At 49.0% G+C, this 27,500-nt stretch overlaps 1 protein-coding gene across 1 annotated transcript in view; it reads left to right on the top strand.

Annotated features, from left to right (window-relative positions):
- The window catches only part of LOC130203077 (neurexin-3b-like), a 181,067-nt gene that overhangs the window by 144,056 nt on the left and 9,511 nt on the right, over positions 1-27,500 (top strand). Inside the window, exons 13-16 of the mRNA XM_056428968.1 lie at positions 8,729-8,900; positions 19,805-20,112; positions 20,662-20,664; positions 22,575-22,639. Of these exons, the coding sequence (XP_056284943.1) occupies positions 8,729-8,900; positions 19,805-20,112; positions 20,662-20,664; positions 22,575-22,639 (548 nt within the window). The remainder of the gene's footprint in view (positions 1-8,728; positions 8,901-19,804; positions 20,113-20,661; positions 20,665-22,574; positions 22,640-27,500) is intronic.

The following is a 27,500-nucleotide window of genomic DNA, read 5'->3' as shown; positions in this document are numbered from 1 at the left end:
ACACATTGGAGACCTGGATGCTTTTAAACAACGCTGGTGTTTTAAAGGTATTGTTTGTTCTGTGGTAGAGGAGGAGCTGGAGTTTGCACCACTTTTTATTCGGTAAAACATGTTTTCTTTTTTAATGTTTTTAATGTTTTGTTTGTTTGCTTTTATTTTAAATAACCTGATTTTTAAAACACTTTATTTGTAGAGAAACGTTGTGATGGAAAAAATGTAAATAAAGTGTTTTTCAAAAATCAAAAAAATCTCTCTCTGCCTCTCTCTCTCTGCCTCTCTCTCTCACTCTGTCTCTCTCTCCCTCTCTCTCTCTCTCTCTCTCTGCCTCTCTCTCTCTCTCTCTCTCTCTCTCTCTCTCTCTCTCTCTCTGCCTCTCTCTCTGCCTCTCTCTCTCTCTCTCTCTCTCTCTCTCTCTCTCTCTCTCTCTGCCTCTCTCTCTGCCTCTCTCTCTGCCTCTCTCTCTCTCTCTCTCTCTCTCTCTCTCTCTCTCTCTCTCTCTCTCCCCCTCTCTCTCTCTCTCCCTCTCTCTCTGTCTCTCTCTCTCTCTCTCTTTCTCTGCCCCTCTCTCTCTCTGTCTCTCTCTCCCTCTCTCTCTGTCTCTCTCTCTCTCTCTCTTTCTCTGCCCCTCTCTCTGTCTCTCTCTCCCTCCCTCGCTCTCTCTCTCCGTCCCCCTCTCTCTCTCTCTCTCTCTCTCTCCGTCCCGCTGTGGTTGTGCTTTGCATGTCCGCCCACACATGAGAAGGAGAGCGTGATGAAACCAGAGAGCGGCTCTTCAACCAGGCTGCAGTGGTTTGTGGATGCAAAGCGTCTCACCTGTGACTCTCTCCCATTACACAGACTGTGTCCAACACGGCTCACCCATTGGCTGCTGGCTCCGAGGGGTCAAAATGGGCGGCGCCCACCTCAAAGCCCTTAATGATGACGTTAAGAGAGCAGCTTGTAAACATGTTTATGTCATTGTATCAGGGGGTATATCTGCTAACTGTTGTATTGTATTGTAGCCTGCCTCCGGTGGCCGTCTGAGGAACTGCAGCCTGCGTCTTTATTTTTCAGCTCTTTGCCAAGAAACTGCAGCGATGCGTGAGATTGTGACTGGAGGTATTCTCTGAACACCGAAAGGTCAAAGATAAAGTCACTTTGTGAGTGTGTCTGTGTGTGTGTGTGTGAGTGTATGTATGAGTGTGTGTGTGTGTGAGACATTAGTGCTTTATACCTTTCATTAGTTTTCACGCGAACACTTCGGTCTCTTTTGTTTCAGAAGCAGTGTGCGTGTATTTGTGTGTGTGTGTGGATGGATTGGGTCTCTCTTCATTACCTTCGCATTGAAAATGCGGAAGGTTATGTTTTGATCGTCGTGTATTTATTTATTTATTTATTTGTATGCGTGTTATTCACATAACAAAAAAAGTTTTAAACCGAATCGCATGAAATTTGGTGGGATGATTGGTTATTATCCGGGGACCATTTGATTAGATTTTGGGATCAATCGGGTCAAAGGTCAAGGTCATGGAAAGGTCAACATCTTCTTTTTACCGTAGCACGGTCAATTTGTATCCAATTGGCAACTAATGCCAACATGTTCATAATTCAATGCCCAATCTTGTGATATGCGAAGGTATGCGCTCTACCGAGTGCCCGTTCTAGTTTATTATGCACTGGTTTCCCAAATACAAAGTTCTGGAATTCACCAGCACATTAAATTAAATATCTGCCAACAGATTCTGATGTGATCAGCGAGTTGTTTCAGTTCTGTGAGCCTCGTCCTGAATGGACTTCCACGCTAAATTATTCCATCTCGAACAAATACCTTCATGACTACTTCTTTTCTGCTTTCTTTTTCTCTAAACGAGGCCCCTGCCTCTCGGGGGCCTCTGGGGGCCTCTGGCCCACACAGCAGCGCTCCGTGTGCATGTTAGCGCTCCGTGTGCATGTTAGCGCTCCGTGTGCATGTTAGCGCTGCGTGTGCATGTTCCCTCCCAACACATTCTGGAGTGATCAGTATTCAAGCTTTTGGTTGAAACGTATATATAATCCACAGCGCTCGGCCATCAGTGTCTGATTTAGAATAGAATATATACAAATAAGTTCATGAACTTACATTTATATTTAATTAAATATTTATTAAATGAATATTTGTAAAGGATTTTTTAATGGATACACATTTTAAATATATATTTTTAAAATCACACGTACCCCCATTTGAGAACCACTGCAATACAGAATAGACTCCCGAGTTATACTTTTTTTTCTTTTTTTTTCTTTTTCATTCTGTCTCTTTGTGATTGTTAATCCTTATGTTTTATACTTATAACAAAAATGAGCATCATCTAAAAAGCTGCACATGCAACGTCGATTGTCTGAAAGACATCCGTGAATGTCTAATTGATGCCGACTTTCAATATAAAAACATGAAATAAGAATACGGTCCATGTGCTGGAGCCGTCAGATCCCTCCTCCTGCTGGACTGACGGGTCCCTGAGGAACAGCGGGGCGGGTGGAGGATGCAGTGGAGTCCAGTGATGAGCATCGGCTCGCTGTCGGGGCCACGTTCCAGGAGCCCGAAGGTGATCCGAGGAGCTGGACGAGGACTCTGCGGTAACGTTGATCAATGTCTCCGCCGGGCCGTCCGCCATTAGTGTCAGGGCCAGTTACACCCACAGGACATGGAGAGAGAGAGGGCCGTGAATACTTGATGAGCAGAGGATCAGAGAGTTTGACATTGAGGACGAGTCAAAGCCGTTGCCTCGCGTTGGTGTTCCAAACGTGTGGCTGACAGACGCGCTAGCATTCCCCGAGCATTTAGCTGCAGCAGCACTGGCGGCCATCTTGTTCCTGTCCGCTCCATGACGCCGTCTCCGGCTCTCAGGTGTGAAACGCCGCCCTGTGTCAGACTTCTGGCTCCTGTTAGGGTCGATCAATATTTCAGAGCCTCGCATCCTCGTCCGATTATGAATATCTGGATGAACGTTTGAGCCCATTAATGATTCATGGAGGTTCGCCGTTCTCAGAGAAGTGTTTATTTGAGGAGTGCATGAAGAGGCGACCTCTGCTCCTCAAGTCAGAGAGTCAAACCGTGTCGGACGTGTTTTATTCAGACCAGGTCTTGACAGAATTGGCGCCTCTTTGCGGCGCTTGTCTGTCAGCAGCGATACGCATGCATCACTTCCTCTGAGCTTCAAATGCTTCTTTACTCAGGACGTTTAAAGATGCATTTCTTTTTCAAAACTTCATGCCCCGTTCATAACTTGTTATGCCCTTCGGGAGCAGCTGCAGACAGGAATGCCGTCAGTTGTGACACATCTGTCTCTGAGATTCTGCTGCCACACAAATACAATGTTTTCATATTTGGTGTTTACCAAAAACACAAGTTTAAACTTTTGTGAGTGCCTCATTTGTAACGCCCCAGAAAAGACTTCAAGAGCCCCGCTGAGGTCTTCCCTTCTGATTCCACAGTGCCGTTGTTGTTTGAGGGAGACACTCGTGGAGCTATTGAACGCAGTGAGCGCCCTACATACTGTGTTCTATTTATGTTCTTATGGTCCAACACATCCCATGAAACCACCTGAATCAGTCATGTGGAGTCCATCTCTCTACTTTATGGCCCATTGGTCTATTTCAATTGCACATTTTTCAAAATAGCTGACACATTTATGGTTTCATATTTGCTTTTCAAAGTACATTAGTAAAATACTTGGGGACTATCTGTTGCTGTCGGGAGGTGTGGCCTCAGGAGGATGGAAAGTAAACGTTAAAGTCCACGTTCATCGACACAAAGACATTCAGTGTGATTCTGTCCTATGATTTTAAGATCCTGATGCACTAAATTCACAAAATGTATTAAATGCATTAAACACACTAAATGCATTAAATGCACAAAATGTATTCAATGCACTAAATGCATTAAATGCACTAAAAGCACCAAATTCACTAAATGCACTACATTTATTAACTGTATTAAATGCACTAAATGCACTAAATGCACTAAATGCATTAAATGCACTAAATGCATTGAATGCATTAAATGCACGAAATGCACTAAATACATTAGATGCACTAAATGCAATACATGCACACGCTGCTATAGAAAGCACAGAGAGGAAGCGTGACTCCATTCTCTGCCATTACTTCTCTAAATTTTGACATAAATAATATATATACATATATATATATATGTATATTTACGCTGTATTGATGCTCTGTCCTGGTGATGAAGAGCTGTGATAGTTCAGGACAACAACAGAGCGATGCAGCATTAGTTTTTGTCTTTTCGTGAAATGTGTTGACAATTATTAAAATATAGAATATTGATATGTCATGGACATAATAATGACAACAGCCCGCATGGTGAGATGCTCTTAGAAGTGACCAAACTAAATGAAAAACATTCATCTGGTTTTTCAAAACGTGGTCTGGTTGTACGAGTATGTTTTCTCTGTGATTGATTTATTTACTTCATCGTGGAGGGAGAGACATCCTTCATCAGAGCTTTCATGTTACGCAACCCAGATACACATGCTGCTCTCTGCCGGCTTGTCGAGACGTCGCTACATTCTGTACATGAAGAAATGACGTGCACTAAAGGCCAGCACACACACACACACACACACACACACACCCTCAGCCGCCTCTAACATCATAGCCTTTAGCACATTTCTGAGACGGCTACAAATCACGATGACTTATCTCTGTCAATTACTGCCGATAAATGGCTTTGGCAGAGTGAAGGCCAGGTGCATCAATCCTCCGCGCCCCGCGGTCCGGCTGCTGCGCTCTATTGATTCTCCTTCCGCCGCCTCTGTGATCCACTTCTGATGCCCCCCCGACCACAGAAGCCAGCGTGAGCGCTGATGTCAGATGAAAGGCTGGATATGTAACCCAAACGGCCACATTCGAGGTATCAGATCTCCTTCCCTCCGACTGAGACTCAATATAGATCCAGTGGATCCCGCTGCCACGACTCTGGAGCCCGCACCGGGTTTCAATCACGGTTTGATTGAAATGAAATACCTTCTCATGGGGGGGGGGGGGGGGGGGCTCGGCCCCCGCACAGCGGTTGTCTGATGGCGCTCTGCAGGATCGCCCACCGCACGCTGTGAGGGACTCTCTCTCCTCTCGCTCGGCCCCCGGTGCAGCGGCACGTGTCGGCGGCATCGACCGCCGGGATGAGGCGGCGAGGCGGATTACTGATGTCTGTGTGTGGCGGGTCACGTGGGAGGAGGAGGAGGAGGAGGAGGACAAGATGAAGATGGGAGGCTTGGTATTACATGTATCAGTTTTAGTGAGGAAGTAGAAGAATTAGAGGAAGAGGAGGAGGAAGAGGAGAAAGGTCTTGTCTCGACTGTAGGTCACTGTAGTGTGTACGTGTGTGTGTGTCTGTGTGTGCGATTCAAAGTGATTCTCTGCATCATTTGTTTACGCCTGGAATCGTGGCCATCATCTCCCCCCCTCCCCCCCCCCCCCTGCAGAGACAATGAAGTGCCTTCCCGCCTCGCGAGCGACAGGCCAATGAAAAGTGTAATTGGATCTGTCAATCAAACATTGCTGCAGCGCGGGGGGGGGGGGGGGGCAGTGCACAAGAAGAAGAGGAGAGAGGGAGAGACCCCCCTCTGCACACCGCCCGCAGGCATTCAGCAGCGGAGGCGGACAGTTGTTGTTTTTTTTGTTAGTTTGTTGTTGTTTGTTTGTTGTTGTTTGTTGCGCGGTGACGGTCTGTCTGTCTGGAGGTTTTAGTGAGTCTGATGAGCTCCACAGTGTGTGTGTGTGTGTGTGTGTGTGTGTGTGTGTGTGTGTGTGTGTGTGTGTGTGTGTGTGTGTGTGTGTGGTCCAGTCATGAGTCAGCTGCTCACGGTGCAACACACACACTGAACATCGACACATTACATCTGTGTGTGCTTACCTTGGCCAATCTGAGTGCATTGAAGCGTGTGCACACACGCACACTCACGCACGCACGCACGCACACACACAGTTTGGTGAGTTCAGTTCTACTGGTTAGTTCTACTGGTTGGTTCTACTGGTTGGTTCTACTGGTTAGTTCTACTGGTTGGTTCTACTGGTTGGTTCTACTGGTTAGTTCTACTGGTTGGTTCTCCTACAACAGGCCCGTGGGAGTGAGCCTCTCAGGAGCTGCTGTGGAGGAATGAGCTGAGCACATGGAGCTCCTACAGCTGAGAGGACCCCAGCAGGAAACAGGCGTCCTCTCTCCTGCCTGCTGTGACCGGCTGCAGCAGCATTACTCATCGTTAGCATCCTGCTGCAGCCGGTCTGCATCTCATCACCGTGGCTTCATGAAGCGTGGCGCCGCAACCTCGGGGCCTCCTGAGGGGGTCAGCACCAGCCCAGGGGCCTCCTGAGGGGTCAGCACCAGCCCAGGGGCCTCCTGAGGGGGTCAGCACCAGCCCAGGGGCCTCCTGAGGGGGTCAGCACCAGCCCAGGGGCCTCCTGAGGGGTCAGCACCAGCCCAGGGCCTTTCCCCCACAGCCAGGACACGCGTTACACTTCACTGTGTCATGTGTTACTACACACCATGTGTTAAGAGGGAGCGAGAGAGAGGGTGAGAAGGGGTCTGGAATCAGACCAATATCAGGTTCGTAGGGTCATGGAAAACCTGGAATTTTAAAATGGATATTTCCAGGCCTGGAAACGTCTTGGAAAAAAATCAAATCCCAAAAGTTTTGGAAAAGTCCTGGAAAAGTTGTTAAATTCACACGTTCATTTACACGGTTTATATCGACTGTATGCTTTGGAATTCTTATAGTTAGTTTCAATACTAAATGTTCTCACTTTGTTCATGTTATACATCGAGATTTCACAAAATGTTTGGTCATGGACATTTGGTTTAAAGCCCATGTGGCCCCTGTGACCCCTGTTCATTGGTCCCCATGTGACCCCTGTTCATTGGTCCCCATGTGACCCCTGTTCATTGGTCCCCATGACCCCTGTTCATTGGTCCCCCTGTGACCCCTGTTCATTGGTCCCCATGTGGACCCTGTTCATTGGTCCCCATGACCCCTGTTCATTGGTCCCCATGTGACCCCTGTTCATTGGTCCCCATGTGGACCCTGTTCATTGGTCCCCATGACCCCTGTTCATTGGTCCCCCTGTGACCCCTGTTCATTGGTCCCCATGTGACCCCTGTTCATTGGTCCCCCTGTGACCCCTGTTCATTGGTCCCCATGTGACCCTGTTCATTGGTCCCCATGTGACCCTGTTCATTGGTCCCCATGTGACCCTGTTCATTGGTCCCCATGTGACCCTGTTCATTGGTCCCCATGTGACCCCTGTTCATTGGTCCCCATGTGACCCCTGTTCATTGGTCCCCATGTGACCCTGTTCATTGGTCCCCATGTGGACCCTGTTCATTGGTCCCCATGTGACCCCTGTTCATTGGTCCCCATGTGACCCCTGTTCATTGGTCCCCATGTGGACCCTGTTCATTGGTCCCCATGACCCCTGTTCATTGGTCCCCATGTGACCCCTGTTCATTGGTCCCCATGTGACCCTGTTCATTGGTCCCCATGTGACCCCTGTTCATTGGTCCCCATGTGACCCTGTTCATTGGTCCCCATGTGACCCTGTTCATTGGTCCCCATGTGACCCTGTTCATTGGTCCCCATGTGACCCTGTTCATTGGTCCCCATGTGACCCTGTTCATTGGTCCCCATGTGACCCTGTTCATTGGTCCCCATGTGACCCTGTTCATTGGTCCCCATGTGACCCTGTTCATTGGTCCCCATGTGACCCTGTTCATTGTGCCCCATGTGACCCTGTGCATTGGTCCCCATGTGACCCTGTCCATTGGTCCCCATGTGACCCTGTTCATTGGTCCCCATGTGACCCTGTTCATTGGTCCCCATGTGACCCTGTTCATTGGTCCCCATGTGACCCTGTTCATTGGTCCCCATGTGACCCTGTTCATTGGTCCCCATGTGACCCTGTTCATTGGTCCCCATGTGACCCTGTTCATTGGTCCCCATGTGACCCTGTTCATTGGTCCCCATGTGACCCTGTTCATTGGTCCCCATGTGACCCTGTTCATTGGTCCCCATGTGACCCTGTTCATTGGTCCCCATGTGACCCTGTTCATTGGTCCCCATGTGACCCTGTTCATTGGTCCCCATGTGACCCTGTTCATTGGTCCCCATGTGACCCTGTTCATTGGTCCCCATGTGACCCTGTTCATTGGTCCCCATGTGACCCCTGTTCATTGGTCCCCATGTGGCCCCTGTTCATTGGTCCCCATGTGACCCTGTTCATTGGTCCCCATGTGACCCTGTTCATTGGTCCCCATGTGACCCTGTTCATTGGTCCCCATGTGACCCCTGTTCATTGGTCCCCATGTGACCCCTGTTCATTGGTCCCCATGTGACCCTGTTCATTGGTCCCCATGTGACCCTGTTCATTGGTCCCCATGTGGACCCTGTTCATTGGTCCCCATGTGACCCCTGTTCATTGGTCCCCATGTGACCCCTGTTCATTGGTCCCCATGTGACCCCTGTTCATTGGTCCCCATCTGACCCCTGTTCATTGGTCCCCATGTGACCCCTGTTCATTGGTCCCCATGTGACCCTGTTCATTGGTCCCCATGTGGACCCTTGTTCATGGGTCCCCATGTGACCCCTGTTCATAGGTCCCCATGTGACCCTGTTCATTGGTCCCCATGTGACCCCTGTTCATTGGTCCCCATGTGACCCCTGAGTAACTCCCTCTCCTTCCCTTTGTGTTCCAGGAACAAGGCAAAGTGTGCGTGACGTTCAACATCGGGACGGTAGACATCAGCGTGAAGGAGACGACCACGGCGATAAACGACGGCAAATACCACCTGGTGCGCTTCACCAGGAACGGGGGTAACGCCACCTTGCAGGTGGACAACTGGCCGGTCAATGAGCACTTCCCCACAGGTACCGCCCCTCTCTTCCCTCTGTCTGCGGGGGTCATGCTACAGTCAGGAAGTCAAATTACCACTGCACAAACCCACTGGACACCACGTGCTCACTGAGATGAACTCCCTCAGAGGAACAAGAGGGTCTCTACTCCAAGAGCCTCGCAGCCTCTCCTGGGAGTCAAGTGTGAGGGCACGAGAAACGACTCTCGTGCCCTCACACTTGACTCCCAGGAGAGGCTGCGAGGCTCCTTTGTCCTACGAGAGGCTTTAACTGTGCAGCATCGGGCTGCTTCACGGAGAGGCGAGTGGTGGCCGGGCGAGCAACGGAATGGATAGAGGCAGAAACAAGGGTGGCCCGGTGACAAGGTGACTAGGTGGTCAGCAGAGCAGCAGAATAACAATAAGGTCATTACTCACAGCCCCATGTGGAGAAAAGGGGGCGAGAGGAAGATAAGGGGTGAGAAGGGGAGAGAAAAAGGGAGGAGAGAGATGAAGAGAATGGGGGTCCATCCCGGTACCTCCCGGTCCCTCACAGACCCTCCCGGTCCTTCCCGGTCCCTCACAGACGCTCCCGGTCCCTCCCGGTCCCTCCCGGTCCTTCCCGGTCCCTCACAGACCCTCCCGGTCCTTCCCGGTCCCTCACAGACGCTCCCGGTCCCTCCCGGTCCCTCCCGGTCCTTCCCGGTCCCTCACAGACCCTCCCGGTCCTTCCCGGTCCCTCCCGGCGGCCTGCAGCCATCCCGCGCTCAGGCCCCTCCCCCTCTCCTGGCGTGACTTCTTCTTGACCAGATGAAGTCCGACGTGTTTCATAACACACGGAGGCTGAACACGCACAGCGGAGACATCTCCGCCGCATGCTCGCTCCTCATTGGAGGAATCCAACCAACGGGACTGAGCCCTGTGTTGCGCAATAACTCAACGGTCTCCCATCCTTCACCGCCAGTGATTTCAGTCCTGCCATTTTCAAATTATCTCAAAGTGGCGTCTGCAGCGGAGCGCGGCGCTTGTTTTCTCAACCTCGGGTCGATACGTCGATGAGAGCCGGCGTCCCTTCAGAGGCTCCGCCTCTCTTCACGATCCTTCCCAGCGATTCCTTTGAGGTTCTCCTCCCCTCTCTGCCCGTGGAGGTGAGGTGAGGGGGATCGAACGCGTGGGTAATTTCTCTCCTCCTGTCGGGTCGTTTGCAGGACGCTCGCTGATGGCAATTCAACGCGATTGATTTTCTTGTTCCCGCCCTCGTGACGGCGGCGGCGTCTCGCCAGTGATTACATGTTGGGCTGCAGAGTCATCGACGCCGCGAAGGCAGCGGCTCGATAAACAGTTACGGGGCCCGGCTCGCCGCCGCCACCCGGAGCTGAGCTGCTGAGGGGGCGTGTCGTGCACGGCGTGACGCTACGGTCACACCGAAAACGACGAGGTTTATTCACGCGACGAGATCCCGTGAGCAAAGACAACATTCTTCCGGGCGACAAGGTTTGGGCGACGCATTTAGGGCGTCTTTTGGGCGATGCGGCTTGGGCAAAAGGTTTGGACGACTTGGTTGGGCGACGAGGTTTGGGCGACGAGGTTAGGTTTTAAGTTAACTTCATCGGTGAAAGTGGAGAGCGCCACCTGCTGGTCACCACTAGACGTTGGCTCACATCCCCGTGTCCTGGGGAGGCCCTGTATTTAAAGTGCGGGTCTTGTTTTGTAGTCTTACCTTCGTAGTCTGACCTCACCTTTAAGAACATTCCACTGAGTCACTTACTCACTAAACTATAAAGATTACAAAAAAACTCATTTTTTACAAATCATTTATAAAAGCTGTTCACCTTCAATCTTAACGCGGTTTTATTGCATCGCAGTTTCCAATTTGAAAATAAATTGGAATATAAATGAATTTGAAATAAAAGACCTAAAAAAACAATATGGAAGAAAAACACTGAGAGACGGAGAGGTCACATGACACAGGGCTGCCGGGTTAGTTTGATCCAGCTTCACTAAACCAGGTTAGTTTAATCCAGCGTCACTAAACCAGGTTAGTTTGATCCAGCTTCACTAAACCAGGTTAGTTTCCTCCCAGCTTCACTAAACCAGGTTAGTTTGATCCAGATTCCCTTAACCAGGTTAGTTTGATCCAGATTCCCTTAACCAGGTCAGTTTGACTCAGCTTCACTAAACCAGGTTAGTTTCATCCAGCTTCACTAAACCAGGTTAGTTTCATCCCAGCTTCACTAAACCAGGTTAGTTTGATCCAGATTCCCTTAACCAGGTTAGTTTCATCCAGCTTCACTAAACCAGGTTAGTTTGATCAAGCTTCACTTAACCAGGTTAGTTTGATCAAGCTTCACTTAACGAGGTTAGTTTGATCAAGCTTCACTAAACCAGGTTAGTTTGATCAAGCTTCACTTAACCAGGTTAGTTTGATCAAGTTTCACTGAACCAGGTTAGTTTGATCAAGCTTCACTAAACCAGGTTAGTTTGATCAAGCTTCACTTAACCAGGTTAGTTTGATCAAGCTTCACTAAACCAGGTTAGTTTCATCCAGCTTCACTAAACCAGGTTAGTTTAATCCAGCTTCACTAAACCAGGTTAGTTTGATCCAGATTCCCTTAACCAGGTTAGTTTGATCCAGCTTCACTAAACCAGGTTAGTTTGATAAAGCTTCACTGAACCAGGTTAGTTTGATAAAGCTTCACTGAACCAGGTTAGTTTGATCAAGCTTCACTTAACCAGGTTAGTTTGATCAAGCTTCACTTAACCAGGTTAGTTTGATCAAGCTTCACTAAACCAGGTTAGTTTGATCCAGCTTCACTAAACCAGGTTAGATTGACTCAGCTTCACTAAACCAGGTTAGTTTGATCCAGCTTCACTAAACCAGGTTAGAGTGACTCAACTTCACTAAACCAGGTTGGTTTGATCCAGCTTCACTAAACCAGGTTAGTTTGATCCAGCTTCACTAAACCAGGTCAGGTGTTTCTACTCTGACATCACCATCAGCGTTCACACATAATAACTCTACATCTGATTATTGAGGAATAACTAACAGACTAATAATAACTCCTGGCTCCAGTCCCATTGTCCTCGTCAACAATAGAAACACACGCGTCCCACACGGCATCACGCGTGTGGGCGTTCAGTGTGTGTGTGCGTGTGAGCGTTCAGTGTGTGTGTGCGTGTGAGCGTTCAGTGTGTGTGCGTGTGAGCGTTCAGTGTGTGTGTGCGTGTGGGCGTTCAGTGTGTGTGTGCGTGTGGGCGTTCAGTGTGTGTGTGCGTGTGAGCGTTCAGTGTGTGTGTGCGTGTGAGCGTTCAGTGTGTGTGTGCGTGTGAGCGTTCAGTGTGTGTGCGTGTGGGCGTTCAGTGTGTGTGTGCGTGTGGGCGTTCAGTGTGTGTGTGCGTGTGAGCGTTCAGTGTGTGTGTGCGTGTGGGCGTTCAGTGTGTGTGTGCGTGTGGGCGTTCAGTGTGTGTGTGCGTGTGAGCGTTCAGTGTGTGTGCGTGTGAGCGTTCAGTGTGTGTGTGCGTGTGGGCGTTCAGTGTGTGTGTGCGTGTGGGCGTTCAGTGTGTGTGTGCGTGTGGGCGTTCAGTGTGTGTGTGCGTGTGGGCGTTCAGTGTGTGTGTGCGTGTGAGCGTTCAGTGTGTGTGTGCGTGTGAGCGTTCAGTGTGTGTGTGCGTGTGGGCGTTCAGTGTGTGTGTGCGTGTGAGCGTTCAGTGTGTGTGTGCGTGTGAGCATTCAGTGTGTGTGAGCGTTTAGTGTGTGTGTGCGTGTGCGTGTGTGTGTGTGTGTGTGTGTTCCTCTAATCCCCCCCCCCCTCCCTTCTCCATCTACGCCTTTTCACATCGCCATTCTTTTTTGTCCTCACATTCCTCTTCATCCCCGTTTGTTATCCTCTCCATCGCTCTCTCCTCGAGACATCCCATAATACTTCCTCACGGCTCTGAGTCCTCGTGCTCCTTGATCCTGGGCGACATTATCTTTGAATCTTTGAATCTTTGAATCTTTGAATCTTTAGAATCAGGAGACCGAAGCCAGTCGGAGGGTGTGCTTCACACTTTGGATCAGAAGAATGTGTGTGTGTGTGTCTGTTTGGATGTACGTGTGTGTGTGTGTGCATGTGTGTGTGTGTGTGTGTCTGTTTGTTTGGATGTACGTGTGTGTGTGTGTGTGCATGTGTGTGTGAGTGTGTCTGTTTGTTTGGATGTACGTGTGTGTTTGGATATATGTGTGCATGTGTGTGTGTGTGTGTGTGTGTGTTTGTGTATGTGTGTTTGTGTGTGTGTGTTTGTATATATGTGTGTGTGTTTTTGTGTGTGTGTATTTATGTATATGTGTGTGTGTGTTTGTGTATATGTGTGTGTGTGTGTGTTTGTGTATATGTGTGTGTTTGTGTGTGTGTGTTTGGATATACGTGTGCATGTGTGTGTGTGTTTGTGTGTACGTGTTTGTGTGTGCATTTGTGTGTGTGTGTGTGTGTTTGTGTGTGTGTTTGGATATACGTGTGCATGTGTGTGTGAGTCTGTGTGTTTGTGTGTACGTGTTTGTGTGTGCATGTGTGTGTGTGTTTGTGTATATGTGTGTGTTTGTGTGTTTTTGTGTGTGTGTTTGTATATATGTGTGTGTGTGTTTGTGTGTGTGTGTATTTATGTATATGTGTGTGTTTGTGTGTGTGTATTTATGTATATGTGTGTATATATATATATATGTGTATATGTGTATTTATATATATATATGTGTGTGCATATGTATATGTGTGTGTTTGTGTGTATTTGTGTTTGTGTATTTGTGTATATATGTGTGTATTTGTGTATATGTGTATATAAGTGTGTATTTGTGTGTGTTTGTGTGTGTGTGTGTTTGTGTATATGTGTGTGTGTTTGTATATATGTGTGTGTGTGTATTTATGTATATGTGTGTGTGTTTGTGTATTTATGTATATGTATGTATGTGTGTGTGTATATATGTGTGTGTGTATATGTGTGTGTATATTTATATATATGTGTGTGTGTGTGTAGTGTGTGTATTTATATATATGTGTGTATAAGTGTGTATTTGTGTATATATGTGTGTATATATTATATATATATGTGTGTGTGTGTTTGTATATATGTGTATGTGTGTGTGTGTATTTATGTATATGTGTGTGTGTGTGTATATGTGTGTGTGTGTGTGTATTTATGTATATGTGTGTGTGTGTGTGTGTGTGTGTGTTTGTGTATATGTGTGTGTGTGTGTATTTATGTACATGTGTGTGTGTGTGTGTGTGTGTGTGTGTGTGTGTGTGTGTGTGTGTGTGTGTGTGTGTGTGTGTGTGTTCCGCCGCTCAGCTGAGTCTAACTCATCCTTTCAGGCCGGATGAAGGATGAGTTTACGTGGTGGAAACACAGGAGGAGCAGGAGATTAATGGCACCTTAATTGTGTCTGTAGCAGCGAGCTGATGATGATGGAGAGGAGGATGGATGGATGGATAGGCGGGCTGGGGAGGAAGGGAGGATATATGGATGGAGAGAGAGAGAGAGAGAGAGAGCTGGAAGGTGTAGCCTGGAGGTGGGTGGAGCTGATGGCTTCCTGACGGGGCCACAGGGCATCACATGTGCCCATCATCCCCAAACGGAGAGCATGCCAGCAGCCGGTCGCCGTGGCGACGGGGCCCGGCGGTGCGAGGCGTCGGGGGGGCCAGACCGGCGCCGCCCACCGGGAGACGCTCCCACTTTGTTTTGGCTGCGAGGAAAACGATCGGTGAAGCCGTGAGACACAAAGTATTTATGAACTCAGAGATGCCACAAAGTATTAAACATTACAGGATTAAAAGTATCAGCAGCAACATCTGAAATATGCAGGAAATACAGCATGAAATACAGTAAGAAATACAGCATGAAATACACTAATAAATACAGCATGAAATACAGTAAGAAATACAGCATGAAATACAGAAAGAAATACATTAAGAAATACAGTATATGAAATACAGTAAGAAATACATTAAGAAATACAGTAAGAAATACAGTATATGATATACAGTAAGAAATACAGCATGAAATACAGCATGAAATACAGTAAGAAATACAGCATGAAATACAGTAAGAAATACATTAAGAAATACAGCATGAAATACAGTAAGAAATATAGTAAGAAATACAGTATATGAAATACAGTAAGAAATACAGCAAGAAATACAGCATGAAATACAGTAAGAAATACATTAAGAAATACAGCATGAAATACAGTAAGAAATATAGTAAGAAATACAGTATATGAAATACAGTAAGAAATACAGCAAGAAATACAGTAAGAAATACAGCATGAAATACAGCATGAAATACAGTAAGAATTACAGTATATGAAATGCAGTAAGAAATACAGCATGAAATACAGCATGAAATACAGTCAGAAATACAGCATGAAATACAGTAAGAAATACAGCATGAAATACAGTTAGAAATACAGCATGAAATACAGCATGAAATACAGTAAGAAATACATTAAGAAATACAGCATTAAATACAGAAAGAAATACAGTAAGAAATACAGCATGAAATACAGTAAGAAATACAGTAAGAAATACAGCATGAAATACAGTAAGAAATACAGCATGAAATACAGCATGAAATACAGTAAGAAATACATTAAGAAATACAGTAAGAAATACAGTATATGAAATACAGTATGAAATATGTATGAAATACAGTTTATGAAATACAGAATACATCAAACACTGTCAAATGAAATACAGCACGCTACAGAATACAGATATACAAAGTCTAGTAGAACTAAGCCCAGTTTGCTGTACAGGAGGAATCGTGTATTTTCAGTGAGATCATCTCATATGCGTTTTGTATTTCTGATCAAGATTAAATATTCATAAACAAACCAACTAGCCAAAACACCCGCAGGTAGATGATGTCATCAGAGTCCACAGGCTCAGGTCACAGGACCACGACCTCCAGGCTGCCACGGGAAGTCCAGGAACACTTTGATCCTGGAATAGATCATCTGGATTAGACTCAACATCAACCTCATGATGCTGCTAAACTGCACCTTTTTTTAATGAAAGGTTAATAAAACATATTTGAGGAAATATGTGTCCACAACAATAACAACAACAACCTTGGTGGAGAGAGTTACAAGAAAATAAATGAACAATAGTGCTTTTAATGGCGAGGTCATCTGTTCTGGAGTCACCTTTCTAAATTGGATTTCAAATTGACAAACTGGAGACATTTTTCTCATTAGTTGGACAATTAGCGTGTGGCGTGTTCATCACGGGGCGCCGGCGCCTCGTTAATCACCCGGACAACGAGAGAGCGCCACACCTGGGACCGCCATGCTCCCTCAGCCTCAGACCAGAGTCAGGTGGAGAAGGACGAGTCTGACATCGTAGCCACGGCCACACACCCTTAGATCCTGTGAGTGTGTGTGGGTGCGTGTGTGTGTGTGCGTGTGTGTGTCTGTGTGATTGTGTGTGATTGTGTGTGTGTGTATGTGTGTCTGTGTGATTGTGTGTGTGTCTGTGTGATTGTGTGTGTGTGTGTGTGTGTGTGCACCATGTTGTCAATAGATGAATGAGCTGGAAGAATTCCTGCAGCCGGACGCGCCGCCATGAGGCCGTTCCTCACGGACGCTTTGCCCCGTCACCGCGGTGGAGACGATGTCTCTCCGCCATCCTGCCGCTCGTCCCTCAGAGCCTCAGAGCTGAACCTCTCGAGGCTCCGCCTCCGGGTGGCGTCCTCCAGAGGGAACGCCGCTGTGCGTGTCAGACACACTATTACATCTACGATGGGAGATGGAGTCATACAATAAGACGGAGCAGACACTCAATATGGCCTGTTCGTTCCCACGCACCTGGGACACGTTGGAGTGGAACCTCTTGACCCCCCCAGTAATGGTCTCATTTGTATGCATGAAGGTGTTCCCTCCCACGAGGGTCTGCAGTCCTTCAAAGGACCGCGTCCTCCTCCATCGTTGCCCCCCCCCCCTCCTGCCTCTTAAAACCTTCCTTCCAAATACGGAGCCAGCATGTTCTCAGCCCTTCGGGTGTAGAAGCAGGTGGTGTCCAGTGGGAGGAGTAAATGCACATTAATAAACCCCAATTTGCTGCAGAGAAAGACAGTTGATGCATGTCTCCCTGGCGTCTGTATGATGTCATCTGATGATGTCATACGATGATGTCACATGATGATGTCATACGATGATGTCATCTGACGATGTCATCTGATGATGTCATACGATGATGTCATCTGACGATGTCATACGATGATGTCATACGACGACGTCATACGATGATGTCATACGTTGATGTCATACGATGATGTTATATGATGATGTCATACGATGATGTCATATGACGACGTCTTACGATGATGTCAAATGATGATGTCATATGATGATGTCATATGATGATGTCATATGATGATGTCATACAATGATGTCATATGATGATGTCATATGATGATGTCATACGATGATGTCATATGATGTCATACGAAGATGTCATATGATGATGTCATATGATAATGTCATATGATGATGTCATACGATGATGTCATACGATGATGTCATATGATGATGTCATACAATGATGTCACATGATGATGTCATACGATGATGTCATCTGACGATGTCATCTGATGATGTCATATGATGGCATCATATGATGATGTTATACGACGACGTCATACGATGATGTCATACGATGATGTCATACGACGACGTCATACGATGATGTCATACGTTGATGTCATACGTTGATGTCATACGATGATGTTATATGATGATGTCATACGATGATGTCATATGACGATGTCTTATGATGATGTCATATGATGATGTCATATGATGATGTCATAGGATGATGTCATAGGATGATGTCATATGATGATGTCATATGAAGATGTCATACGATGATGTCATATGATGTCATACGAAGATGTCATACGATGTCATATGATGATGTCATATGATAATGTCATACGATGATGTCATACAATGATGTCATACGATGATGTCATATGATGATGTCATATGATGATGTCATACGATGATGTCATACGATGCTTGTGTTATAACCACTGTGATGTGTTTCTGTGTTCTGACCTTTTCTTGCAGGCTGTTTTGCAGTTTGACTGCTATGGATGATGTGTTGTGTGCTTTATAAATCTGAATTTTAAACATTTAAACTAAAGCTACTTGATAATAAATCCTCATAAAGCTGTTATAAATATGTCTAAACACAGATAAAACTCGTTCTAAACCACTGCTGTATACATGTGTGATGTCTGCTGCTGTTTGTTAAACTTTCAAACTTTAAAGGCAGCAGCGACATTGAGCGCTATCAAATGGCAAATAAGAAAATCCCGTTCAAATATACCCGGCCAGTAGAAGATTTCCTTCATGAGAAAGGTAAACCGCCACCGGACCTCCAGAATGTTTCTCTCTCTTTCTTTCCTGTCATTTCATCGGCTTGTTCCCTTTCAACCTGAGAATGAACGCCTCCTGAGCGCGGCCGCGTGACGCCTCCCTCCTTACTCCATGCTCTCTCTTCCCCTCGTTGTCTCCGTCATGTTTCTAAAGGTTGTGTTGAACCGCGCTGTCCGGCTGAAGGGACTAAAGCAGGGCGTGAAACCCATGTTCACTGTGGGCCACGTCAGCATCATGGCCGCCTCTTAAAGGGCCGGCGTACCCGACACTCTGTATAAACTACCCCCGAACATATAGTTAAATAACTCTCTTTGCATTTGGTTATTGTTTATTCGAGAGGAGAATATTGTCCACAATAACATTTCTCTAATATTATAACACAAATCCATTTAATTTGTAACCTTCAAAATAAAAGCACAGGATATGAAGTTGATCACTTGTCTTTCAAGCCGCCAGGGGCCGCGTGAAAGGCCTTGTGTTCCACTTCCATAAACCAGGTCCTCCTGGTCGCTTGTGAAACACTAGCAGACGCCATTATTTTATTATTATTTAACCACGCTGCAACACGAGGAAGAGGAGCTCCTCTGACATGAGAACAAAGTCTCTACCGTTAGCTGTGGTGTGTCTGACGTAGCGTCTCCACATCGCACCGTGAGGCGCTCACTGGTTTGGTGATGGGAGCTGATTGGAGTCACAGTGAGTCACATGGCGATGGAGTGATGATCCCATCAGCGCCCCGTGGGGGTTCAGCCAGCAGAGCTCTCTCTCCTCCACATAATATCATTATAACCTGCATTTAAAGCACCTAAACATCATAAAAGGTTATAAAGTCCCTTTAAAGCAGGCCGGTGTGCAGGACCCCATCTCTGCTGCTGCATGAGACCACACACACTCCATCCCGCCCCCATGCCCACGGTGTGGCGTGTTTTATAAGTGTGCAACAAGCCGGCGGTGCTTTCTGCATGTAAATTATACCAAATTAGATTTTTAATTATGATTCCTGTATTGCAAAAGTTCCGGTGTGTTTTCATTTCATAATTAATGCATGAGCGGTGTGTTGTTGACGATGTTCGGGCTTCTTCTCCGTGACGTGTCCGATTGCTCAAACTTTATCGTAATATGCCCAGTAAACATATGTCTTCATAATCAGAGTCCACCGTGTCGTCCTGAGAATATGAAGAGAGCCGGTGGAAGTGGCTCCGCTCACTGTGTGTGATACGTGTCTTACACCTGCACACAGCAGCTGTGTGTGTGTGTGTGTGTGTGTGTGTGCGTGTGTGTGTGTGTGTGTGTGTGTGTGTGTGTGTGTGTGTGTGGAGGAAAGCCTTCCTGTGTAGAGAGCAGAGCATGTTGCATCATCCCCGTGACTCACCGCACCTCCATCCTCACCCGTCACTCCTCCATGTTGAGTCCCTGCCGAGTGTTCCCGCCCCTCAGTGTAGCTCCTCCTCCTGCATGCCAGAGCGTCTTTGACCACGGTGTCTGCGCGGCGAGCGTCTCAACATGGCCGCCCCTCCCCCCCGCTGCAGGCCGCCAGCTGACCATCTTCAACACCCAGGCCACCATCTCCATCGGCGGCAGCGACCGGCGCCGCCCGTACCAGGGCCAGCTGTCCGGCCTCTACTACAACGGCCTGAAGGTGCTCAACATGGCCGCCGAGGGCCACGCCAACGTCCGCGTGAACGGCAGCGTGCGGCTGGTGGGCGACGTGCCCGTCGGCCGCGGCGCGGCGCGCACCACCTCGGCGCCGCCGGAGATGTCCACCACCTTCATCGAGACCACCACCACCCTCTCCACCACCACCACCCGCAAGCAGCGCTCACCGCCCACCATCCAGGTGAGAGGGCGTGTGCGTGTGTGTTTCTGTGTGTGTGTGTGTGTGTGTGTGTGTTTCTGTGTGTCGGTGGTGTGTGTGTCCCCCCTGACGGAGGTCTCCTCCACCTCCTCTCCTCATGATCGTCTCTGCGGTGCTCAGAAAGTAATCAGGCGAGCGTCACTCTGACCCCGGAGGACGGGTCGATCCGTCCGCTGCTCGTATTAAAGCAATAACTCTGGGGAGGGGGCGGGGCTGGGGGGGGTATCGGCGTCTTCACCTCCACCCGAGTGGTCACAGCCTCTCATATTAGTGACACATCTCCACCAGCCTGGTGGAAGGTCCCTAAGTCCTGTGATGTGGAGAGATCAGGCCGTGTGTGTGTGTGTGTGTGTGTGTGTATTTCTTTCTGTGTGTGTGTGTGTGTCGGTGCGTGTGTGTAGAGCCTTTACTTCTTCTTCTGCTTCTCCTTCTAATTTGTTTTCGTCTTCTTCTTCTTCCTCTCTTTATCCTCCTCTTGGGGATCGTCACTAGAGGAGTGGTGTCAGTCCATTGATTCCTCGTGTAATGCAGCCTGTCAGGCTGTCAGACACCAGATCGGACATGATAACACGCCAGCGTCAATAGAGGAGAAGCTTCCGCCGCGGAGATGACTATCTCACTTTGATACGAGAGGAGGAGTGGAGGGGTGGAGGGGCTAACCCTAACCCTTCCCACACAGGAAGTAGAAGCCTGTGCGTGACGCTTCCCACACAGGAAGTAGAAGTCTGTGCGTGATGCTTCCCACACAGGAAGTAGAAGCCTGTGCGTGACGCTTCCCACACAGGAAGTAGAAGCCTGTGCGTGACGCTTCCCACACAGGAAGTAGAAGCCTGTGCGTGACGCTTCCCACACAGGAAGTAGAAGTCTGTGCGTGACGCTTCCCACACAGGAAGTAGAAGTCTGTGCGTGACGCTTCCCACACAGGAAGTAGAAGTCTGTGCGTGACGCTTCCCACACAGGAAGTAGAAGTCTGTGCGTGACGCTTCCCACACAGGAAGTAGAAGCCTGTGCGTGACGCTTCCCACACAGGAAGTAGAAGTCTGTGCGTGACGCTTCCACACAGGAAGTAGAAGTCTGTGCGTGACGCTTCCCACACAGGAAGTAGAAGTCTGTGCGTGACGCTTCCCACACAGGAAGTAGAAGCCTGTGCGTGACGCTTCCCACACAGGAAGTAGAAGTCTGTGCGTGACGCTTCCCACACAGGAAGTAGAAGTCTGTGCGTGACGCTTCCCACACAGGAAGTAGAAGTCTGTGCGTGACGCTTCCCACACAGGAAGTAGAAGCCTGTGCGTGACGCTTCCCACACAGGAAGTAGAAGTCTGTGCGTGACGCTTCCCACACAGGAAGTAGAAGCCTGTGCGTGACGCTTCCCACACAGGAAGTAGAAGTCTGTGCGTGACGCTTCCCACACAGGAAGTAGAAGCCTGTGCGTGACGCTTCCCACACACACCAGCTGTAAATCCTGCCTCCCAGAATCTGACGACGTTTGTTTGAAATATAATTACACCGAGAAAAATAAATCACTTTTCTGCCAAAATGCGTCTCACCGTGTTCCAGAGATTTACTGAGAGAATTGGATTCTCCCAGCTGTGAAATCACCATTTGACTCCACACACACACACACACACACACACACACACACACACACTCACACACTCACACTCACACTCACACACACACCCTGTGTAGCCTCACACACACACCCTGTGCAGCCTCACACACACACACACACACACACCATGTGTAGCCTCACACACACACACACACCATGTGTAGCCTCACACACACACACACACCATGTGTAGCCTCACACACACACCCTGTGCAGCACGGGGCCTCGTTTCATGAGCCTGTCAGATGATATTTAGGGCCCCAGCGCTCGGCCTGAAAACTCAATCAGCTCTGACTCGGCTGACGGGCCGTTCTCCACGGGCCGCCGATCCATCCTGATCGGCGGCGCCGCCCGGCGAGTCCACGGCTGAAATACAACCCCCCCCACCCCCCTTGCCCTCCATGGGTCGACCCAACGCAGTGGAAGAGAGGAGGGGGGGGGGGGGGGATAAATCCGAATGGTGGGAACTGGAGGGTGCAGATACTCCATCGCTGATTCCGGAGCTAGAGAGGCCCCTCCCCCCCTGCACCCTTCAGCACAAATCAGGAGCCGGGACAGTGATGGGGGGCGGGGGGCGGGGCGGGGGGGGGGCATTGATTGCAGGACGACGGAGGAGGAGAGAGGCCGATAAACAACGGGAGGGTGAAGGAAAACAATTATCTGCGGAGGTGGAAAGCGCAAAAAGTGAAGAATGATAAACGGCGTGAAATATGATCGCCCCCCCCCCCGGGGGAGAGGTGTGTGTGCAGAGAGATATCCTTGATAGAAGGCCTCCCTGAGCTCCATGTGTGTGTATGTGTGTGTGTGTGTGTGTGTGTGTGTCTCTCTGCAGACGACGGATGACATCGTGTCGTCGGCCGAGTGCTCCAGCGACGACGAGGACCTGGAGGAGTGCGACTCGGGACATGCAGGTGGGCCGAGTGGCGCCGAGCGGCGCCGTGCTCGCTCTGAACCGGGTCTCTCTCTCTCTCTCTCTCTTCCTGTCTGTGCTACCGAGGAGCTTCTCCTCCAGCATCACGTCCCACGGGAGCTCCGAGTGTAACTAGTGGCCCCTCAGTAACCACACACACATCGTGTAGGGGCCCTTCGGTAACCACACACACATCGTGTAGGGGCCCTTCGGTAACCACACACATATCGTGTAGGGGCCCTTCGGTAACCACACACATATCGTGTAGGGGCCCTTCGGTAACCACACACACATCGTGAAGGGGCCCTTCTGTAACCACACACATATCGTGTAGGGGCCCTTCGGTAACCACACACACATCGTGAAGGGGCCCTTCTGTAACCACACACATATCGTGTAGGGGCCCTTCGGTAACCACACACACATCGTGAAGGGGCCCTTCTGTAACCACACACATCGTGTAGGAGCCCTTCGGTAACCACACACACATCGTGAAGGGGCCCTTCTGTAACCACACACATATCGTGTAGGGGCCCTTCGGTAACCACACACACATCGTGAAGGGCCCCTTCTGTAACCACACACATATCGTGTAGGGGCCCTTCGGTAACCACACACACATCGTGTAGGGGCCCTTCGGTAACCACACACACATCGTGTAGGGGCCCTTCGGTAACCACACACATATCGTGTAGGGGCCCTTCGGTAACCAAACACACATCGTGTAGGGGCCCTTCGGTAACTACACACACATCGTGTAGGGGCCCTTCGGTAACTACACACACATCGTGTAGGGGCCCTTCGGTAACCAAACACACATCGTGTAGGGGCCCTTCGGTAACCACACACACATCGTGTAGGGGCCCTTCGGTAACCAAACACACATCGTGTAGGGGCCCTTCGGTAACCACACACACATCGTGTAGGGGCCCCTCTGCAGTTACACTCTGCTACGGGGCCGCCGGCCGTCGGCATGACGACGCGTCGATACTAATGTCGTCCTCTCAGTGGAGAGCGACATCACTTTGCTCGCCAAAGTACGAGACGAGTATCGGGCGCCATGTCGCCGCCGCCTGATGCTTCAAAATGTATCGCCCCGCCCCCTGCTGCGCGTCTCCTGACAGACGATACATTTTGAGATTCTTTCGAGAACAAAAGATGCTTCCAGCATAGACACTGTGGTGTGTAGCAGACTAACTGCACCAGAGCCTCCTCCTCCTCCTCCTCTCCTCCTCTTCCTCTCCTCCTCTATTTCCTTTACCTGAAACATCCTGATAGAGAACAGATATCCTCGAATTTATGTGCGCATCGTCTCTCTTCCCTCCTCCCTTCACACACACACACACACACACACACTTTGTGATTAGATCAAAGAGAGGAGACGTTCACTCAGAAGAGTTTGGGAATAAAATCACAGCTGGAAATATAACTGCAGGTTTTAAATGAGGGAATGGGTTTAGAGTAGACCCTTTAAACCAGAAACTGTCTGTCGGCACATATATATATATATATATAAATATATATATTTATAAATATATTTATATTTGTTTATATATATTCATATAAATATATATACATATAAATATATATATATACATATAAATATATAAATACATATATATAAACAAATATATATATATTTATATTTGTTTATATATATATATATATATATTTGTTTATATATATATATTTGTTTATATATATATATATATCCTAATAGTCGGGAGTAAACCAGGAGAGTTACCTCATAATGTTAGTCCACTGTTCCTGCTAATCATGAATCTTAATTAAAACAATGCATTGCCCTTTTAATTAATCTCTAGAAAACAGATGATAAAGTTCTTTATTTGTTTTCCTGGTAAATGAGTTCTCAGCGTTGTTCAGTAGATGTTCGTTCCCTCGTTGCCTTGAAGTCTTATTGCGTTGCTGGAGCCTTCATTTCCCTCAGCATGATGGCTCATGGCTTCTCATAAAAAGTCATTTCCTCTGAGCAGCGTTGAGTTTCTCTCCAGTGAGTCGCTCTCTCTTAATCTGAGATTATTACATTGAATGGAGACATTTCTGCAGTTTAAAACTATGAAAACATCACAGAGTAAGAACATGGGCGGCTGTAGCTCAGTGGGGTAAGGGGGTCGTCCTGCAACCCCAAGGTTGTCGGTTCGATCCCCGCTCTCCCCATTAGTTGCAAGTCGAAGTGTCCTTGAGCAAGGCACTGAACCCCCAGTTGCTTCCCGGGTGCATCACTGCAGCCCACTGCTCCTTAATAACTAAGGATGGGTTAAATGCAGAGAACTAATTTCCCCTTGGGGATTAATAAAGTATATATCTATATATCTATACACACTCATACTGTACAGCCCCCGTGTTGACACAGAAATTCATCCCCTCATCCCTTCACCTTCTCATCCCCTCATCCCTTCATCCCTTCATCCTTCACCTCCTCATCCTTTACCTGCTCACCTCCTCATCCCTTCACCCCCTCATCCCCTCATCCCTTCACCTCCTCATCCCCTCACCCCCTCATCCCTTCATCCTTCACCCCCTCACCTCCTCATCCCCTCATCCCTTCATCCTTCACCTCTTCATCCTCATCCCTTCACCCCTCACCCCTCATCCTTCACCTCCTCATCCCCTCATCCCTTCACCCCCTCATCCCTTCACCCCCTCATCCCTTCACCCCTCATCCCTTCACCCCTCATCCCTTCATCCCTCATCCCTCATCCCTCATCCCTTCACCCCTCATCCCTTCACCCCTCATCCCCCCTCATCCTTCACCCTCATCCCTTCACCCCTCATCCCTCATCCCTTCATCCCTCATCCCTTCACCCCTCATCCTTCATCCCTCATCCTTCCCTTCATCCTCATCCTCATCCCCTCATCCCTTCATCCCCTCATCCCTTCACCCCCTCATCCCCTCATCCCTTCACCTCCTCATCCCCTCATCCTTCACCCCTCCTCATCCCCTCATCCCCTCATCCCTTCACCCCCTCATCCCCTCATCCTTCATCCCTCATCCCTTCACCTCCTCATCCCCTCATCCCTTCACCTCCTCATCCCTCATCCTTCACCCTCATCCCTTCACCCCCTCCTCATCCCTCATCCTTCATCCCTCATCCCTTCACCCTCATCCCTCATCCCTTCACCTCATCCTTCACCCCTCATCCCTCATCCCTTCACCTCCTCATCCCTCATCCTTCATCCCTCATCCCTCATCCCTCATCCCTTCACCTCCATCCTCATCCCTCATCCCTCATCCCTTCACCTCCTCATCCTTCATCCTCATCCCTCATCCTTCACCCCTCATCCCTTCACCCCTCATCCCTTCATCCTCATCCTCATCCCTTCATCCCCTCATCCTTCACCCTCATCCCTCATCCCTCATCCTTCACCCCTCATCCCTCATCCTCATCCCTTCATCCCCTCATCCCTTCACCCCTCATCCCTTCACCTCCTCATCCCTCATCCTTCACCCTCATCCCTTCACCCTCATCCTTCACCTCCTCATCCCCTCATCCTTCATCCTCTCATCCCTTCACCCCTCATCCCTTCATCCCCTCATCCCCTCATCCCTTCACCTCCTCATCCCCTCATCCCTTCACCCCCTCATCCCTTCACCTCCTCATCCCCTCATCCCTTCATCCCCTCATCCCTTCACCTCCTCATCCCCTCATCCTTCACCTCCTCATCCCTCATCCTCATCCCTTCATCCCTCATCCCTTCACCCCTCATCCCTCATGCCTTCACCTCCTCATCCCTTCACCTCCTCATCCCTCATCCCTTCACCCCTCATCCCTTCACCTCCTCATCCCTCATCCTTCACCTCCTCACCTCCTCACCCCTCATCCCTCATCCCTCATCCCTTCCCCTCATCTCCATCCTCCTCATCATCACCCTCCTCATCCCTTCATCCTCATCCTTCACCCTCATCCCCATCTCATCCCTCCCCCTCCTCATCCACCTTCCTTCATCCTTCATCCCTTCATCCCCTCATCCCTTCATCCCCTCATCCCTTCACCCCCTCATCCCCTCATCCCTTCACCTCCTCATCCCTTCATCCTCTGATCCCTTCACTCCCTCATCCCTTCACCTCCTCATCCCCTCACCCCCTCATCCCCTCATCCTTCATCCCCTCATCCCTTCACCCCTCATCCCTTCACCTCCTCATCCCCTCATCCTTCATCCTCTCATCCCTTCACCCCTCATCCCTTCACCTCCTCATCCCTCATCCTTCACCCCCTCATCCCCTCATCCCTTCACCTCCTCATCCCCTCATCCCTTCACCCCCTCATCCCCTCATCCCTTCACCTCCTCATCCCTTCATCCTTCATCCTCTCATCCCTTCACCCCTCATCCCTTCATCCCCTCATCCTTCACCCCCTCATCCCTTCACCTCCTCATCCCCTCATCCCTTCACCCCCTCATCCCTTCACCTCCTCATCCCCTCATCCCTTCACCTCCTCATCCCTTCACCTCCTCATCCCCTCATCCCTTCACCCCCTCATCCCTTCACCTCCTCATCCCCTCATCCCTTCACCTCCTCACCCCCTCACCTCCTCATCCCCTCACCTCCTCACCCCCCATCTGAGCCGTGCATGCCGTCATGATGTTTCTCTGTTTCTTTGAGTTTCATCTGAACATCTTCTGTTGCGTAACCTTTTGGCGGGTTGGGTTTGTTTTTGTTTTTTTTCTGTGTCATCATCGTCGCCCGTCCTCCGAGCGAGGACTTAAGCCCCGCCTCCCGTCCGGGCCTCATCTCGTGCCGCATGAACTTTCAGCGGTTGGAAAATTCAAAGTGTTCCTCCTCCATCTGCGTGTTTATTGTTTATTGTTTATTGTTGGTGCCATTTG

Source organism: Pseudoliparis swirei, chromosome 12 (genome assembly GCF_029220125.1).
Source record: "Pseudoliparis swirei isolate HS2019 ecotype Mariana Trench chromosome 12, NWPU_hadal_v1, whole genome shotgun sequence".
NCBI lineage: Eukaryota > Metazoa > Chordata > Actinopteri > Perciformes > Liparidae > Pseudoliparis > Pseudoliparis swirei.
Note: the sequence above shows the minus strand (reverse complement) of the source record. Positions and strands in the feature narration are given on the sequence as shown.